We start from the raw sequence: 18,093 nt of genomic DNA, 5'->3' as shown, positions 1-18,093 counted from the left end.
ATCTTCGAAACTGTGTGGCTTTGTGCTTGTTTATGGCACTTTGTCCTTTGCTGCTAATATTTTTATCTGCAATACAGCTAATAAGGATAAATTCTGGTTCCTTGGTGCCCCTACGCCTAACTCCCACATCTTTATACTGCCATGAAGAGAGAAATTGCAGCAATGTCTGTCCTATTGAGAGCCACATCCTCTGCTGAAAGTAGGTGTTCTCTGAGGTTGAGGCCCTGAGTTATTAGCACACATGAGCCAAGTGCTTTTCCAGGAGGTAGAACTAGCAGGTTGTTGTAAGAAAAGAGCAGTAATAAGGACCAGAAAGGGCAACCAAAGCCACCTCATTGGGGTAGGGCTTTGGCCTAGACTCTGCAAGGGTGTATGTTAGCTTTCATTTGGACAGACTGTGGGATGAACTTGGATGAATTTGGGTCCTGGCCACTTAAATGAAGCTTAACTTGAATTAGCACTTCCTACATGGCATAAAGATTAGAAAGGTGAATGGGGAGCATGCTTTCCCTGCAGCATAAAAAATGACCACAGTTTTCAATTTTTGCACTGTTCAATTTTTGGTTGACAGAATCACTGAGTAACCAGGACCAGCAAATCTGCAGTTATTTAGAAGAAAAGTTGCGTATTTATGCAGAACTGGGAGATATGTGTGGGTTTGATGATGTCCATTTAGAACCTCACCTACTTATCAAACCTGATTCCAGAGAAACTCCACAGGCTGCTTCACTGCTGGCAGCAGCACTCAGAGAAGGTGAGTTTGCACTGGAAGAGTGGATTGGTGGCTCTTCATGTGGGCAGATATTTTAAGGTAATCAAGTGCAGACATGTGGCCTTGTGTTGCAATTCTATCAAGTCTCAAGAAGTGGCAGTGTCAAAAATTGCCAAACAGCATAGAAAAAAAAGTCTGCCACATTTATTGTTGTCAGATACAGGAGATGGTACCTGCCAGTCTTTAAAATAACGGATATGTTTAGGGCATAGCATCAAATACGCAGGCAGGGGCGTGGTGTTAGATTCTTAGCTGTCCTCATAGTACAGCTCTGTGAAGCACAGCAGGGAAGAAGCTTGGATGCTGTATGGTATTGCACCTGGTCCCCAACTTTCACCTACCTTGGCTGATTTTGATGTCACTTCAGAATCTTGCATGATCTCCTGCAGAGCAAATCAAATTTCTACCAAGAAACTCCTGCCACAGTTGCTGTAGGAGCAATATCACAGGATATTGGTAGATGGCCGCACCATCTATAGTGCTGTCCTACAAAGGAAGGAAGGGAATGGTATTTGTAGATACCTTCCCTAGCTGGATCTTCAACTAAACTTCTCCTAAACTTAGTGGAAAGGAGCACTGGTAAACTTTGTTTTTTAGCATCACCTAAATTGAGAACTCTGTGCTACTAGCAACATTTCAACCTATAAATCAGTGGAGCTTGGTCTTCATCATCATTATAAAGTCAAAGAGCATTTTATTGATAAAATTGATTAAATTTGTGTAGGGTCGTAAGTCAGGGATGAAACAGAAAATACTTGAAATGGAAGCCTATACTTATTACACACCTTATTCTACCCACTTCTGTACTTTTCACTTTCTCTCATGCTGTTGTTGATGTTGATGATGTCTTGGATTTTGGGACTCTACAACACTTTCTGTGAGCTTACAGTTGTTTACATTATAGACAAGTCGTGGGGATCATTTTCCAGGATGGAAATACTAAATTCCTGAGCTAATAGCAGGCTCTATGGGAATAAAGCATTGCTTACAGTAGACAAAGACAGAATTACACAGTACTTAAGCAAATTAGGTATACACAAATCCATGAGATGAGATTGGATAAATCCAAGGCTGCACAGCAAGCTGGCCAATGTCACTGTGAGGCTGTTTTCTGTCGACTTTGAAAGTCACAGTGATCAGGAGAGGTTCCTGATGACTTGAAGAAAGCAAGCCTCACATTCCAAGAAGAAATATATAGAGAGCTAAAAAACAGTCAGTCTCACCAGCATCTCTGAGATAATCCTCCTGGAAGGCATTTCCAAGAACCTGAAAGACAGGAAGATGATTTAGAACAACTGTCATGGATTAATTAGGGCAAGCTGTGTCTAACTAACCTGACAGGTTTTGAGGTGAGAGAAGGGTGCATGTTGGTTACCTTGACATTTCTCAGACCTTCCACACTGTTTGCACTGTCTGTAGTGTGCTTACATCTGAATTGATGTAAACTGCTTAACTGGGTGGAAGACAGGCTGGACTGCTGGGCTGAAGGGGTCACTTGTATGGCATATGACATCCAGTTGGTGTCATGTTATTAGGGGATTCTCTGAAGGGGTGTATCCTGAGACCAGTAGTGTTCAACACCTTTATTAATGCAGTTAACCTCAGGATTGAGTACACTCTTAGCAAGCCCATGACTGTTATGGCAAGAGGTGGAGCATTCAGTGAGCTGGAGAGACCCCTACAGATGGGGAAAATGGTAAGAGGTACACTTATACATTTGACAAAGAAAAATGTGAAGTCCTGCATTTCCGGTGATGTAATCCTGCATGTTGGCACAGACTGGACACTGATGAGCTGAAAAATACCTTTGTAGAAGTGGACCTGGGAGTGCTACCCGACAGCAGGTTGACCATGAGGCATCAGTTGCCCTTGTGCCAAAGATGCCCAGCTGCTTCCTGGGCTGCTGCAGTAGGAGGAGAGTTGCCAGCAAGTTGAGGGAGGTGATTCTTCCTCTACTTAACCCTGGCAAGTCCTATCTGGGCTGCCATGACAAATGCTGCACTTTCCCTGGCCAAGGGAGACATTGACAAAGTAGAAAAAATCCAGTGAAAGGCACCAGAATGACTAGAGGGCGGGAGGACATGATGTCTGAAGACAAGCTGAGGTAGCTGGCTTGGTGGGATCTCATTTCTGTCCACAGCAGCTTAATGGGAGGATATACTATTAACTAAAATATACAATTAGCTAAAATTAAAAATGAAATGCTATGAGAGTGTTAAAAAATTGGAACAGATTGCTCATGGAGACTTTGAAGTTTCCATCTTTGGAGGCATTAAAGGCTTGCTGTGCAGCGCTCTGAGCAACACAATTTAGACTGACCAGGTTTTAGTGAAGTGTACGACTAGGTGACCTCTGAAAGTCCCTTACAAGCTAAATTATTCTATGTTCAAACATTTCTATGTCACTGAGTGCATTCATGCACTAAGGAGCTATTTAAGGGATGTGTGTAATTCTGCATGTTTTCCTCTTTAGTTGAAAGTCTCCACACCGCTGTAACAACGTCACAAGTGAGTGAAACAGACAGATCACCTGAGGAAAGTACTGAGGAATTAAGTGTGAAGCATAGATTTGCTACCAATGAAATACTGGAATCTGTTCTGGGTGGTGAGTAAAATTTGATGCTTTTACGTCTTTAGAGTGCTAAAATAATTGATACCAGACTGGTTTTTTGGGAAGCCTCCATGGTTTAAGACAGAATCAATAGAAAATAATGTAATAGAAGTTGTCTTTGGGCAAATGCTCAGGTAGTGTAAATTGTTACATAACTTTGTTGAAAGTACACTTTCTTGTCATTGTTGTTAAGCTCGGCAGCAAGTCTATGTTGCAATATAGGCCATTTCTCTTATTGTCAGGAGGGTTGAAAACTGGGATTAATATTCCAATAATTTCAGCTGCAAAGGGTGGCAATAATTTCTCACAACAAATTTGTGACTAAAGTTGTGTAAAAAACATTGCTACAGAGCATTTTTAGTGTTATGGTTACACTTATCTCCAACTTTTCATAAACGAAATAGTGCTAATTTGTATGGTAGGAAAACTGAGTTGAGCCATGTGTGCTATCATGGCTTGCAAATTAGTTTTTCCCCAGCCTAGGATCCATTATGTAACTACAAACTATAAAAGTCACTTTCTCATAGTCCTGAGTAGCTGTAGAAAAGCATGCTCTTTGTTTTTCTAGTCAATATATGCTTTGATACCTTTCTTATGAATTTTCTTGGGGCTTTATTTGTTAGATGCAGAAAGAAAAGAAACTGAAGAATCACCAGAAATTGATCTCAGTGTTGAAAAGGAAATGGCAGGTGATCTTGAGGATAAGGTATTGCAAACAGTTTTTCTTCCTGCATTGCACACAGCAGTCTGGGCACTGTACATGTACATGCTATTCAAATTTTTATGGGTATTTTCACTCAGATCCAGGTAATTCAGTCTAATAGAGGTCACAGCAATTGATAATAAAATTTTAAAAAGCAGCCATAAACAATCCAAGCACAGAATGATTTTTCTGCAAGGCTTAAGATCAGTGAGTTGTAATAGCAGGCAGTGTTTGCAAACCACTTGTATGGGCTGTTCCTGTTCACAGGATGATGAAAGTCTCCTGCAGTGACAGAATCCTCAGCTAATGCAAGGAACACTTGTGCATTGGAAGAACTTCGTCCTCAGAACAAGCACAAGATAGGATCAATGTTTTTACACCAGCTTGCTTCAGAATTTGAATCAAAACAGAATAGAGCAATTAGAGAATAGAAGAGAAAGTGGCCATTTTTCAAAGTCCTACAGCTGATAAGCAAATCTGGGGAAAAAAGCAGAATCAAAAATCAGTTCTGGGCAAGACTAGGAATGACAAATTTTATGTAGCAGTGGAGTGTTGGAGTAAGCAACGTGAATTGCTGTGTGAAAATAAAGTGAACTGTAACAACATAGTTCTTAGGTAGAGAATAAGAATCGCAAAAGGAATAAAGGGGAGAAACAAGAATGTAAGATACAGACATTGAAATGGAAAGAAAACTTTGCTGAAAAGTTTAGCACTAACATACTGTATTTGCATCAGGTCTGAAAGAGGGCTTGTGTGCCCAAAACCTTGTGTTTGTTTGTTTTATATATTGAGAATACTCTTGCTAATACACTAATCTCTCTAGTACTAAGCAAATATATATGCTTAGCACTAGATCATCTTACTTGTAAGACTGCTGATAGAAGGGAGCAAGATGAAGAATGTGAGTGTAAAAAATTGTTTGAAAACAAAGTGAGGGAGCAGGTGAAGAGGAATAGAACCTAGAGAGGGTGGAGGGGCTCAGATATAGCCCGCTAAAAATTGCAGTAACTCTACATGAAAACTTTGCCATTGGGGTTATAGAGAAGGTAGAGCTGGGCTTTTTTCTTTTTCAGAAGTGTGCAGCAAAAGGATTACAAGTTGCATAAGGGAAATTACTAGTTGCAGCAAGGAAAATTATGAGTGTATATAAGGAAAAAAAAAAAATCAGTGCAAGGACGATCAAGGAGCAGTGCTTGTCCAAAGAGGTTGTGGGGGTCTCCACCATTGGAGGTTTCCTGGATTTGACTGGAGAAGGCCTTCAGCAAGCTCCTCTTACTTTGAAGTTATACCTATTCATAAAGCTGGAGGGACCTGCCTCCAACTCTTCCACTCTAAGTCATCATCCTGTTATTTATGGCCTATTGTTTGGGAAGGCATGTATCACATCTTCTGATACCATGTCAGAATCAGAGTTACCAGGAGGTGGCAGAATGAGCAAAGAAAACAAGCAAGGCAAGGGCTTTCTAGAGAGGCAGGTGTGCCGTCCCAGGATTGTGGGGTGACGGCTCTGCACTCAGCCCAACTAGCTTGGGAAAACAGGAGCTGGACAGGGGGCCAAGAGCTCCCAGCTTGGAGGTTAGATGCTGACTAGATACTGGAAGGAAGAGCATTGTCCTTGCAACGTGAGGGCTCCCCAGTGGGCAGCTGTGAGAAGTGATCCCATCTTGTCTCCCCTGCTCCTGCCTTTTAAGTGTATCTCCCCAGGCATTGTTCAAAGCGCAGCCTGCCCTGGAATCTGACCATCCTCATCTCTCTGAACCAAGGTGATCAGGAGGAGAGGCAGAAAGTGGCCTTCAGCACATTTAAACCCCTGAAATTACTGCTTCACTCCTAGCTGGACTTGCAGGGATGTGCCAGCTCAGCTAAGCCTTCCTCAGCCTCATGTCCTAGCACTCTAGTGGTGCTGCCGTGAGGGGACCATGGGCACTGGGACGGGCCACTTGCAACTCCTGGTCAAGCCAGTACCAGACAAACCTTCCCCCTGTGCGCATCCATTTTCAGTTAAAAAGAGCTTAAAAACCTGAGGGAAACCCTGCTCTTGTTCAGTATGCAGGCTCTCCCTTGTTCACTCTTCCTCACCCTTCCAGCATTATCTCCTTTCTCTCCCTCCTGGCCCTGTGCTGCCTCCTTACCCACTGCACACCATACAGCTAAGGAGGAGCAGAGCTATCTTGAGTCCATTCTTGTGCTGCACAAAGACATCTACACAAAATACTCAGCTTTCACAGCAGAGCTGAGCTTTTCTATGGCTTGGGGATACAGTGAGAAGGAGGAGGTTAAGATATGGAGGGGGAATGGAAGGAAATACTGAAGAGATATAATGAGAGAAAGAGTAGTGGAGGAAATGATGCAGCTGGTACTCCCTTTGCCTCAAGGGTGTCTGTGCTGGGTTGTGTTTAGGGGGCTGGTCTTTCTCATTTTCATTTTCAGTTATTGCATCTAAATGTAGCAGATGCTTTGCTCTCTGTGGCGGAAAATGAGACTCAGTAGAGAACTTAAGAGAATCAGAGAGAAAACAAATATTCCCCAAACTCTCGTCAGCTTCTTTGAAAAAAAAAAAAAAGGAAAAATCATACAGGAAGTCTTTTCAGTGTAGTCTCAGAAGGGATTGTATTTGAAACAGTTCTCACCATTTTATCTTATCTTTCTCAAAGGAGCTGTTCTTCATGCTGAAGGGATTATGGGTAGCTTCACCCCATAAATTTTGAGAACTTCTTAGGAAAAGAGAGCAGGATGGAAAGTGTGAAGCAGCTGTGCCTTGCTGCAGAGGACAGTAGTGACCATGCTGGTGCCTTTTGTAGCATGTCCTGGGCATAGCATCTCACAGGGTTCCTAAGGCATTTTTTGTGATCCAATAATGTGCCTTCTTGCTAGTTTCTTAGTACATTATTATCTCTAATTTTGAAGATTCTTATGCTGTTTCGTCCTACTGTAATTTATCTTAACCTATCCTACTGTAATTAATCTTAACCTACTGGGCTGTATATACAGAAATCTGTATATACAACAGATATATAAAAACTGCCAAGTAAACAAAGAATGAATTGAAATGTCTTTTCTGTGTAGCATTACTCATAAGTGATTAAAATTGTAGATGAAATAGTTTAATTTGTACAGTTATGTTCAGAAACTCCATTATTGATGTATTATTAGTCTTCACAGATGGTTGCTTCTGCCTTTTTTAATATACCCACATAAAGGGTTGACTCAGTACACATTTCCTAGCCACATGTCCCCACTAGTTTAAAAAAAAAATTAACTTGATGATACAGCTTTAAAATTTAAAACAACTTTTTAAACCTACATGTGTTTATTTTAGGGAGCAAATATGAATTTTTCAGAATCTACAGGGACAGAGGTGAGTTAATTTAAACTTCAGACAGAATGTAGTAATTATTTAGTTAACAGTGGTCAAACCTTTGAAAATCTTTCTCTTTTATTTTCTAGATTGTACAAGCAATCCAGAACTTAACCCGTCTCTTATACAGCATGCAGGTGACTACTCCACTATTAACTTCAGGGAGTAATTAGTTTGTCCTAATAATTTACTTTTAAAGAATTGTTTTCATGTTGTCCTACTTTTAGACATTATGTTAATTGATCCTGATCTCTTTTGACTGTTGCATAAGTTGTCACAGGATACAGTTTTATTCTACATCAGTGGTAGGTTTCTTTTAAGACCTGAATAATACTAACCTGCTTGGAGATCAGTCCCTCCTCCCAAAAGAGGATGTCTCTACAGTCCAGAAACCTAGCAGGAAAATAAAATGATGACTCCACTTGAACTGATGTCATTCCACATACAGATTTCTGAAATTATAGTTCAAAGAATTGAAAAAAAAATTGTATTTTGATTAGACTGTTCTACTGGCTAGTAATCAGCAGTAATTTGGCCAGGTAGCTCAGGTAGCAAACTCAGCCCATTTTAGGTGCTTAAATCTCACTTACTTTGGGCGTTACTTACTTTATTACTTACTTCACTTACTGTAGGGCCTTAGTATTTGCCTCTTTTATGCTAAGCTTAAATATCTTAACTTACTTCTTCTTATTTAGCTGCACTTTTATAATTCTATTTTTAAATGTTTCATCTAAGTATACCTAATTTTTAGACCCTATTGCCCTTAGCATATTTCATAATAATCCTGGAAACCTTAGGCTTAGAAGTTAAGTGTATTGAAACAATAAAAAAACAAAATAAAAATCCTGTAATTCGTGCAAAAAATTTTGAGTAATTGAAAAATAAATAGGGACAATAAAGTAAGGTTAGGATCATGCCTTAACTGCTCAGACCATGAATGAACAGTCAGGTGCTGAGAAACATGCAGAGGATCTTGTCTTGTTTACAAGTCACTGGAACTGGCCCAACACTGGAGGAAGAGCGAAGAAAAGTGCAGATGGTACATTGCATGAAGTAGAAAACTTTCTGGGGTGAACAGCACGTGGCAGTGGGGCTATGTGAGTTCTCTGGGAATGTCTCCTGAAATAGATTCCCATGTCAGCTTTTAAACATAGTGCAATAAGTACCTCAGCAGATCTAGGGTTTTCTTGCTTTTCTTTCTTCTTAATCCCAGCTATTTGTTTTTGTGTTACTGGAGAATGTCACAACCTTTATTGCAAACAGTGTCCAAACATCCTTGTGACGGATGGAATATAGAACTCCCGACTGTAAAACAGGAACATCAAACCTGAAGCCATTACTATCCTGCAGGTTTATGCTTGCACTGACACCTTGGTCAGGTGTGTGCAGTGGTACAGTCCTGGTGACATGGCTGTGTTGGTAGCTGCCAGTAGGACTGGTGTTATTTGGACTGCAGTGTTGCATGTTAGCAAGGAGAGCCTTAAAGCCACAGTGAACTCACTTGGAAACAGTACAGTTTTATGTGTAGAAGTCACAGCTGTGTTAGGAATACTTGGGTGAATATAGCATTCCCAATGCCTTATTGCCCTCTTCAACCATGAAATATCGTTTTTCCTGCGTGTCTTTACATCCTCTGACAGAACAGGACCCCAGCTGTAATTGAAGTGCATATGCACAGCTGTAACATAAACATGTATTATAATACTAAGTGTAAACCAGAAACTTATTTAAAAGTGCTCAAAAAAGTTGAGTTTTATTTTAGAAATACCTCTATGTAAAGGCATTATCACATAATTTTATCTATTTGCTTGAGGAATAACCTCTCAAAAAAGTTCCAGCATTTTTATATAATGATTCTGTGTAAAACCACAGAAATGTATTAATGCTGATATTTAAACATTTGTGTCTGATTTTATTGTGGCGTCTAGGCAGCACTGGCTATCCAGGACAGCCACAAAGAGCTCCATAGGTTACTACTGCAAGAGAATGAGAAGACCAGTCGGAGCCACGGTTCTCGGCTGAACCTCATTTTGGAACAAGAGAAATGTCAGAATCTGGAAAAACAAAGGGTGCAACTGGCCAGCATAGACAAAACGAGGCAGCAGTTCCAGCAGGAGCAGCAGCGGTGGCTGCGAGAATGCGACCAGCGGCAGCGGGAGCAGGAGGCGAGGGCGGGCCGGCTGCAGCAGCGGGAGCGGGAGTGCCGGGCCCAGGAAGAGCAGCTGGAGCAGAGCCGGCAGAGACTGGCGCTGCAGCTGCACGAGTACCAGCAGAGTCTGGAGAGGCTCCGGGAGGGCCAGAAAATGGTGGAGAGGGAAAGAGACAATGTGAAAATGCAGAAGAAACTCGTGTGGCACTGGAAGCATGGTCAGCAAAACGACCTGTTTTCACACACAGGAGACTATGAGGTTTGTGCTTCCCCATTGTAACTATGCCCCTGACTGCATTCCTAGAAACCTGCCTTGACGAATAGGCCAGGATCTCTGGGTTTTGTTGGTTCTTAAAGTAATGAGTGAGCATGTGGGAAGCTGAGATTCAGTCATATCCTAGCGTTTTCTTTGAATATCATGAAGTTTAAGTGAGGAAAGTGCGAAGTCCTGCCCTTGAGAAGGAGCTACCCCATGCATGGGTAGATGCTGGTGGTCACCTGTTGGAAATCAGCTTGACTCTCTACAGCTACCTGAAAGGAGGTTGTAGCAAGATGGGAGTCAGCCTCTTTTCCCAGGCAGTTAGTGAGACAACAAGGGGAAATGACCTTGAGATGTAACAGGGAAGGTTTGATTTGGACATTGAGAAGAATTTCTTTGCTGGCATTGAAACAGGCTGCCTAGGGAGGTGGTGGAGTCACTGTCCCTGGAAGTGTTCAAAAAGTGATTGGACATGGTAGTTAGTGGTATGATTTTGTTGATGTGATGGTGGTGTGTTGGGTCAAAGTTTGGACTTAATGATCTTGGAGATCTTTTCCAGCCTTTATGATTCTATGATTCTGTGAAAAGGACTGTAGAATATAAGCAAACAACGTGCTCTTCTAAAAGGGTGGCACATAGTGTTCAGGGCTGCTCTGAGTAAAGTATTGCTAGTAGGCCAAGTGAGGGGATCCTTCCTCTCTGCTCTGGACACACCTGGAGTCTGGCTCCCCCAGTACAAGAAAAGCACAGAGCTTAGGGTGGAGAGGAGGTAAAGGCAGGAGGATGGGTGTCTGGTGAAGTGCCTGTTTGAGAGGCAGGGGTATCTCCCCAGTAAGGAAGGCTGAGACTGTTCAACCTGGAGAAGAAATGGTTCTTATTAATGGGGATTCCTTATTAATGGGGGTTCCTTTTAGTGTATAAAAACACCTAAATGGAGGTTCTGAAGGAGATGGAGCAAGGTTCTTTTCAGTGGCACCCAGTGACAGAACCAGAGGCAATGGGCACAAACAAAAACACCAAAGATTCATTTTGAACATCAGAAAACTATTTTGTCTTGTGGGGGTGATGGAGCCCTGGCACAGGTTGCCCAGGGAAGTTGTGGAGTCTCTGTCATTGGAGATATTTCAAAAGCCACCTGGATGTGGTCCTTGGCAATTGTCTCTATGTGGCCCTGCTTCTGCAGGGGGGGTTGACCAGATGTCTTCTAGAGGTCCTTTCCAACCTCAACCATTCTGTGATTTTAAGCTAGACAAAACCCAAAGTTAGGCAAGTGTTTTTTAAATTGAGAAGACAGAAATTATAAATATGAGAATCTGTGTTTTATTCTGCTTTACTACTGTGTTTGTAAGACCCATTGTGTCTCTGCATCTTGTAGAAATATTTAATTATTGTAATGCTTAAGCATATAAAGCACTTAATGAAGTTTTTGGTTGCTGTTTTTTTTCCTGGACCACTAGCTCCAGGGAGGAAAAGGTGCACCTCCAGGAGTAACAAACATCAGGCTCTTGTTAACCCCACATATCAGGCCCTGCTGTCCTGTTCCTTGAAACAACCAGCCCCCTAGGGGAAGAGGTTGGTGTGTGGCACCATCTCTGACAATATAAATCCTTGGACATGCTTATTATTTGGGGGTGCAATTTAAAGTAGCCCCAAAACTGCTAAATGTTTAATAATAAAAATGATTAAGTTTTTGTTGAGGTTGAAGGGTGCAGTCTGCCTCTGAACTCAGCTGTCTGGGTGCTCACCTGCCAGGTATGTCCTCATCTCCAATACCTGCTTCGTGATTGTGGTCTTGATTTTCATAACTGTTCTCCAAAGTACCTGAAAATCAAAACATTTTGTCTGGCTTTTCCACGTATGGAAAGCTCACTGACACAAACAGCTTCTTTTTCCCCTCAGGTTCTCGTTTTCACAAGAAAGTCTGTAGAGCCTTTCTTCAAGCCATCACCTCCACAGTTTTTCAGCTGGCAACTCAACCATAACCATTTGGCATCTAAGATTGTGCCCGCCTGAGGGGTTAAAGGATTGGCCTCTGACCTCCCCCTTTTCATCTGGCTTTTATGAACACAGTGTGTACATGACTTACCCATGTATGCTTGCTAGCCCAAACAATGAAGACATTTTTTACCAGCATAGCATGTGCTGCAGTTTTGACTTGTTTGGCAGTGCTTAAGAAGTGGATGATAAATCCAAAACTGAAGTTTCCCATTAGCTTTAAGGAATGTGACTTCTAAAATAGAGGAGGGGAAGTTGAAGGATAATAGTCTGATACAGGGATATTCAGATGCACAGAGAGGTAAAATAATTCAATGCTGAGTGTCAGAGAGTAGTAGGTTTTGTAATCTAATATTTCATTTGTAAGTCTGCTTGTATTTTTTTTCAAGTAGACTACATGGCTTTGAATCCATCCAGACCTTAAGATTGTCTTTCTTCTGTGTTTCCACTACCATACTCAGTGCAGCAGTGGAACAGGTTGAGTGACAGTCAGCTGGTATTCCCCTCCCAATGTTTTTGTATTACACACAGCCTAGAAAATTCTGTGTGACCAAAACAATGCAATAACTCACTCTAATTCTCCTGCTTATTTTTGGTGAGATTGGCCTTAGTAAACACCTGCCTAAAGCTGTTTGCCATCCCCAGTTTGACTGCTGCAGCCCTGTTCTCTGTGATTGCCTGTCTATGTGAGGTACAGTGTTATTTTTGGATTGCAGAGTACACAGATTTACATATGAGAAGTGGCACCTTGTTGAGCCATGAGGCAAAATATTAACCCTCTGGAAGTAGTCCACAGAGCTCAATGCATCCTAGATAGTGGTCCTTTTTTACCTGTTACTTTGCAGTTATTCTTTCAAGGTGTGCTAAGACCAGATCTGCTAGGTTATTGCTGTTTATAAAATTTAATATGTTTTGAAGTTAACCTCTGGCAGATTAGATGACTATTTGCAATGAATCCCTATTCTGTCTGGCAGTTAATTTTCTGCATCCTGCTATGTATTCTTCAGGATGATGCTTATAGTCATATATTTCAGTTTTACATAGTGAGAAGCAGGGAGTTGGACTCCATGATTCTTATGAGTCCTTTCCAACGTGACATACTGTGTGATTCTCTGGTTCTGTTACTTGACAAAGGTGAAAGTAAAATTCTCTGTTTTGTTTTTTGCTGGTTTTTTTCCCCTTCTGCAGATAATGGGACATAATCAATTGGAAAGCTTACACGGTGAAAATGCATTCTACTTCAATGAAGCTGTAGTGTGTGTGTCTCTAAGAAGAATCAACAGATCAAATTCTTCTCTCGTTTATGAGGACGGTGTGTATGGGATGAATATCTCAAATTCTGATGTAGCAGGGACTAGTGAAAATCAGATGGACCTCAAAATGGACACTTCTTGTCAGCCAGCATTAACTAGTGCACAGTGGAAATCCACTAGTCCTTACCAGCAGATGTCTTTTTCCTGCAAAAGCAACAAGGATTCCTTCAATAATGGTAATTAATATTTTATTTAATTAAGAAGTAGTACAGGCAGTTTGCCCCCTCTCTGGCTGAATAGTCCTAGGAACAAAGACAGCTTAGTAATAGCAGAAGCGAGAGATTTTGATAAAATAGTTGCATGTTTCTTTGCAAGATTTTTCATGATAGGTGAGAAAAACAGCAGAACAGAAATACAGAAAATTACTGAAAAACCCCATGAAACTCCTTTTTGTGTCTGCATAATAGTACTTAGAATATGTTTTTCTCTCAGTCTTTTCCCAGTGCTTTTTGACCTGTTTTTTGTGAGCAGAAATCACTCTTCATCAAGTGCCTTTTATTGATTCTTTGAGAACATATGTGCATTACTTGATGATTTCTGGTTAAAATAGCTTTTGATTTCCTGTCTTGGAATGACAGTCAGTGTTCGAACACCTTTTCTTACTTCATTAAGGAATGAAAATATCTTGAAAGATCTCTGGACAGACAGTGGTATCTCTTCTAAGGAATAATATAATGTTTGAATAAGTTACATCAGTAACTCTTACTGCCTTACCTTTCTTTATTCCTGCATTTTACCAGTACCCCCAAAGATACGTAGGCTGCATGGCAGTTACTGATGGTGGCTACCAAAATGGGTGGAAGAGGCTGCCTATCTGAGCACTGCATGCACTGAAAATTCCTTGAAGGTCTTAAAAACTTATGAGAAACTCTAAACTATCTGGGGTTTATTTCTCATTTTGCACAATATTAGTTTTGATCTAACATCTTTCTTTAGTGTGAGTTGTAGACCAGGATGTAAAAACACAGCCGCTAAAAGTCTCGGGGGCCAACGGTGCACTTTTGGGGTAAGGGATTAAATGATCTGGTGGGGTTTTCTCCACAGTTGTGAAATTCAGGAGACGTGGCATGGCAATGCTGCAGCAGTGCCTGAGCTCCCATTTTTGTGCAGTTGGCAGTGCAGAATAACTTCTGTTGTCACACCAGCTTGCAGGTCACAGCAAAGACCAGTGGGCAGCAGAATTAGGAACTGAAAACATACACAGGCACAATGGTAAATTGTCTTACATCGGTGATTAAGGAACTTGCTCCTTAGTACTCCTTGTAATGAATTAAACAGACATCCAGTACAGCCTTACTAGTCTTTGGTATGAGGATTGCCAAAACAGCATGTTATAACCAAAGGTAGGGCAGGCTAGTCACATCACTACAATCAGCAAACCAAGCTGATTAGTATAAGAGATTAATATTTCTAAAAATGCCTAAATAAGTAGCCTGGTGAAACTTGTTCTAGTTTGGCTGCGGTTGTCATTTTAGTTAGTGTGAATTTGAAAAGGAACACATATGTGGGTTTAAACCTCTCAAAAGTGGCTTAGCTTGCACTGGCAGACATACAGATAGAAACTAACCAGGATACTTTCTGTTGAGCCCACATGAGAGCATCTTTTTTAATTAAACTGGCTTGTACCAGTTAAATTGCACTGATTCTGAGATAAGCTGGTGGAGCGTCTTTGTCTCAAGACACAATGGACCAGCTTTGTGTTCAGCTGTTGACAATGCATACTGTGTAGGCATCGTTATCCTGCCTGGATGGCAGGGCACCAAGGCAGTCCCATCACTCTTGGGGACAAGCTCTGGCTCCAGAGCCCGCCCAAGAGGCCAGCGTGTCTGACCAAGTTGTGTTGGCAAAACGTGCAGGTTCTGCCTGGGTGGTGACACAAGACACCTTATGCAAAGGAGTGAAGCAAACCCTTGCAGCATTCTGATGGTTCAGATGATGCTGTGAAGCCTACCACTGCATTGCTGGAGCAGGCAGGGCTGGAAGCTTCCCCTCAGAGAGATGTAACATCACATTCTATGGTTGCATTTGTTACTGAGAAGGTGACAAGAATTTTATGCTCTGATCATGCAGTGCATGAGTCTGCATGATTCAGACTTGCTTCTGTCTTGCATCCGGACCACTGTACAGGGAGGGACTGGGAAATGAGAAGAGTGATGAATTTCCCCAAGGGGCCATGCATGTGGAAATTATGCAAATTGCTTGTTCCTAAGAAATGTCAATCAAATCGAACAATACAAATATTTCATACTAGGAAACTGATTTTTTTTTCTTGAGTAATTTTGGACATGTTTTCTTCCCCAGAGAATGTAGCAGAGTTTCAGAAAATCTCCAACTTTTGCCTTCATTTTCTGACACCTCTGCAGGATATAGTCAGTTCCAATCCCTTTGAAAGAAAGCCGTCTTAAATTCAGTGAGGGAAAGAACTTAAAAGTTAGGTAAAATCATCAATATTTTCAAGTGGATGAATGTTTCATGGCATTTTTGTGTGTTTCCATGCATTTTCCACCTAGCTTTGTGTATAAAGCCTCATAATCATCTTTAAAAAAACATTCTTTAATAATTTGTCAACATAGAACCAAGAAACAAATACTGAGTATGGTTTACTGCATATAGCCATTCACCACATACATACATAGCCAGAGCTAATATATAGTTAAAGTTTTGTATGCACACAAAAGAAATTTCTTGGGTTTGATTAACTTTCACAGAATTATTAGGCATTTTGTAAGAAGTCTGCTCAGTCAAAAAAACCTGCTTAAATTATTTAAAGAGAAGCACCATCTAAACTCGTTTCCGAGGAGTTAATCACACTGCATTCTACCATATGTTAAGTAGTATTCAATTAAGCTTCATAAATATACAGAAATGGAAACGGCTACATTACTGTAGTGCATAATTTTCCATTCATATTTCCTAAGGTAAGACATAGGTGTCTTCCCATAGCTAACATCATGATTATGTATCATTGTTCTATGTGTATGGGAGGGAACTTCAGTAAAGACCTTCAGGCAAGTTCCCACTGAACTGAAACTGGCATAAGTAACCTCACTGGAAAAGGTGTGTCAGTCAACAGGAGGAAAATATGATTGAAAGAAAAATGTGTTAATGCTTTACAGTAATGGTTATGAAATTATCTGCATGAAAGAAGCAAGTACTTTGGCTAATTAGGAAGGAGGGGAAGTATAGGTTTTGTGTCAGACTAGACTGAGAATTGAATAAATTAGTGTTGCATTTAATTGACATGTCAAGTTAACTAGCCAAGGTGATGCCTGAGGATTTACCTATGAATTCACCTCTTTGATTTCAGGAATCAGGGCAAGTTTAATTCTTTTAAGCTTTGACGTGAATAGATTGTTTGCTGCTGCTACCTTAACTTCATTTATTCAGACACTGTAGTTACAGAAATAGAATTGAAAAGTGATATATCTGGAAAACTGCTGAAACCTGAATGTGGGAAGGTTTTACCTAAGACAATTAGTATGAAGGATCTATACATGTGACACAATGAAAAACATAGTTTAAATCTTTATGGGGAACTAGGAAAACCTGTGATCTTTATAAGGAGCCAAATGCAAACCCAAGGAGCAAAAAGAGGACTCTATTTGACTAATGTAATTTAAATCTTTTTTAAAGGACAGAAATTTGTACATAGCTGAGTATAAGCAAATGAGATTGTTTGATTTTGGAAAAATTATTTATTTATAGTGGCTTTCATCAAAGTAAGTGGTTTCTAGAGATGTAGAATATTTAATTTGCAACAGAAAAAGCAAAGATTCCAGAAACAATATGTAGTATCTTGTAACTACATATAGTTTATATGCAATTTCCTTCCTATTCCCTAAGGCAGATTATGCTAATGGCGATTACTCTGTTTAACCTGATCTTAAAACTGTGTATCAGATTCATTTGCTTTGATTTCCCATTGTTAATTTAGATGGCATTTAGAACAGTGCATTTTTGTCTGTGCTGGTTTCATCTGGGGTAGAGGTAATTTTCCTCACAGTGGCTGCTGTAGGGCTGTGTTTTGGATTTGTGCTGAACACAGAGCTGATAATACAGAGATGTTTTTGTTATTGCTGAGCAGGGCTTGCCCAGAGCCAAGGCCTTTTCTGCTTTTGGTGCAGCCACACTGGGGAGGGACTGGGAGTGCTTGGCAGGCTGGGAGGAGACAGAGCCAGGACAGGTGACCCAAACTGACCAAAGGGATCTTCCAGGGATATGTGGAACCAAGCTCAAGGTATAAAGTGGGGACAAGAAGCAGAAAAGGGGGGACATTTGTGGTGATGTCATTTCTCTTCCCAAGTAGCCATTTTGCATGATGGGGCCTGGCTCTCCTGTAGATGGCCAAACACTTGCCAGTGCATGGAAAGCACTGAATTAATTCCCTGGTTTGTTTTGCTTGTGTGCACAGCCTTTGCTTTCCCTATTACACTGTCTTTTTCTCAGCCCATGAGTTGTCCTGCTTTCACCCTTCCCCAGTCATTTTGGTAAGAGAGGGGGCTGTGTGGGGCTTGGTTTCTGGCTGGGGTTAAGCCACCACTAAGGCTTAGCTAACCTAAGTTGTGGTGTAATGGCATTGTATAAAAGTATCTGCTCTGTGTTTACATCAGGGAGGTTGAGAACAATAGGCATGGCTCTTTTATCATATTTGTGTTAAGGTGAATTTGTTGCAGTCAGGAATATATACAATGTAAAACTGATGCAAGTGTGATAAAAAATAGGTGAAATATGCTATGCAACCCCAGTGTTAAAAAGCCATCTGAAGTGGTACAGGCTCTTTGTCTATGCTTCCAACTCAACACTGGATTTTGGCAGGGAGCCTTATTCAGATAGCATAGTGCTGCTGCCAGTGCTGGAAGTGGATGATGGGATACCATGATGAGAACTTAGTTAAATAAGATTACTTTCATCACTTGGAACCTGGTAAATAATGA

The 18,093-nt window shown here is 41.0% G+C and overlaps 1 protein-coding gene across 14 annotated transcripts in view; it reads left to right on the top strand.

The window, feature by feature from the left end:
* ARHGEF28 (Rho guanine nucleotide exchange factor 28) overlaps positions 1-18,093 on the top strand; it is a 117,820-nt gene that overhangs the window by 86,824 nt on the left and 12,903 nt on the right. For all 14 annotated transcript variants that reach the window (XM_064735938.1, XM_064735932.1, XM_064735934.1 and 11 more), the window contains 7 exons: positions 572-754; positions 3,245-3,376; positions 4,006-4,088; positions 7,405-7,443; positions 7,533-7,580; positions 9,372-9,851; positions 13,035-13,335. In XM_064735938.1, the coding sequence (XP_064592008.1) occupies positions 572-754; positions 3,245-3,376; positions 4,006-4,088; positions 7,405-7,443; positions 7,533-7,580; positions 9,372-9,851; positions 13,035-13,335 (1,266 nt within the window). The remainder of the gene's footprint in view (positions 1-571; positions 755-3,244; positions 3,377-4,005; positions 4,089-7,404; positions 7,444-7,532; positions 7,581-9,371; positions 9,852-13,034; positions 13,336-18,093) is intronic.

This window comes from Zonotrichia leucophrys, chromosome Z (assembly GCF_028769735.1).
Source record: "Zonotrichia leucophrys gambelii isolate GWCS_2022_RI chromosome Z, RI_Zleu_2.0, whole genome shotgun sequence".
NCBI classification, from domain to species: domain Eukaryota; kingdom Metazoa; phylum Chordata; class Aves; order Passeriformes; family Passerellidae; genus Zonotrichia; species Zonotrichia leucophrys.
The sequence above is the reverse complement of the archived record's forward strand: the minus strand, read 5'-3'. Positions and strand labels throughout refer to the sequence as shown.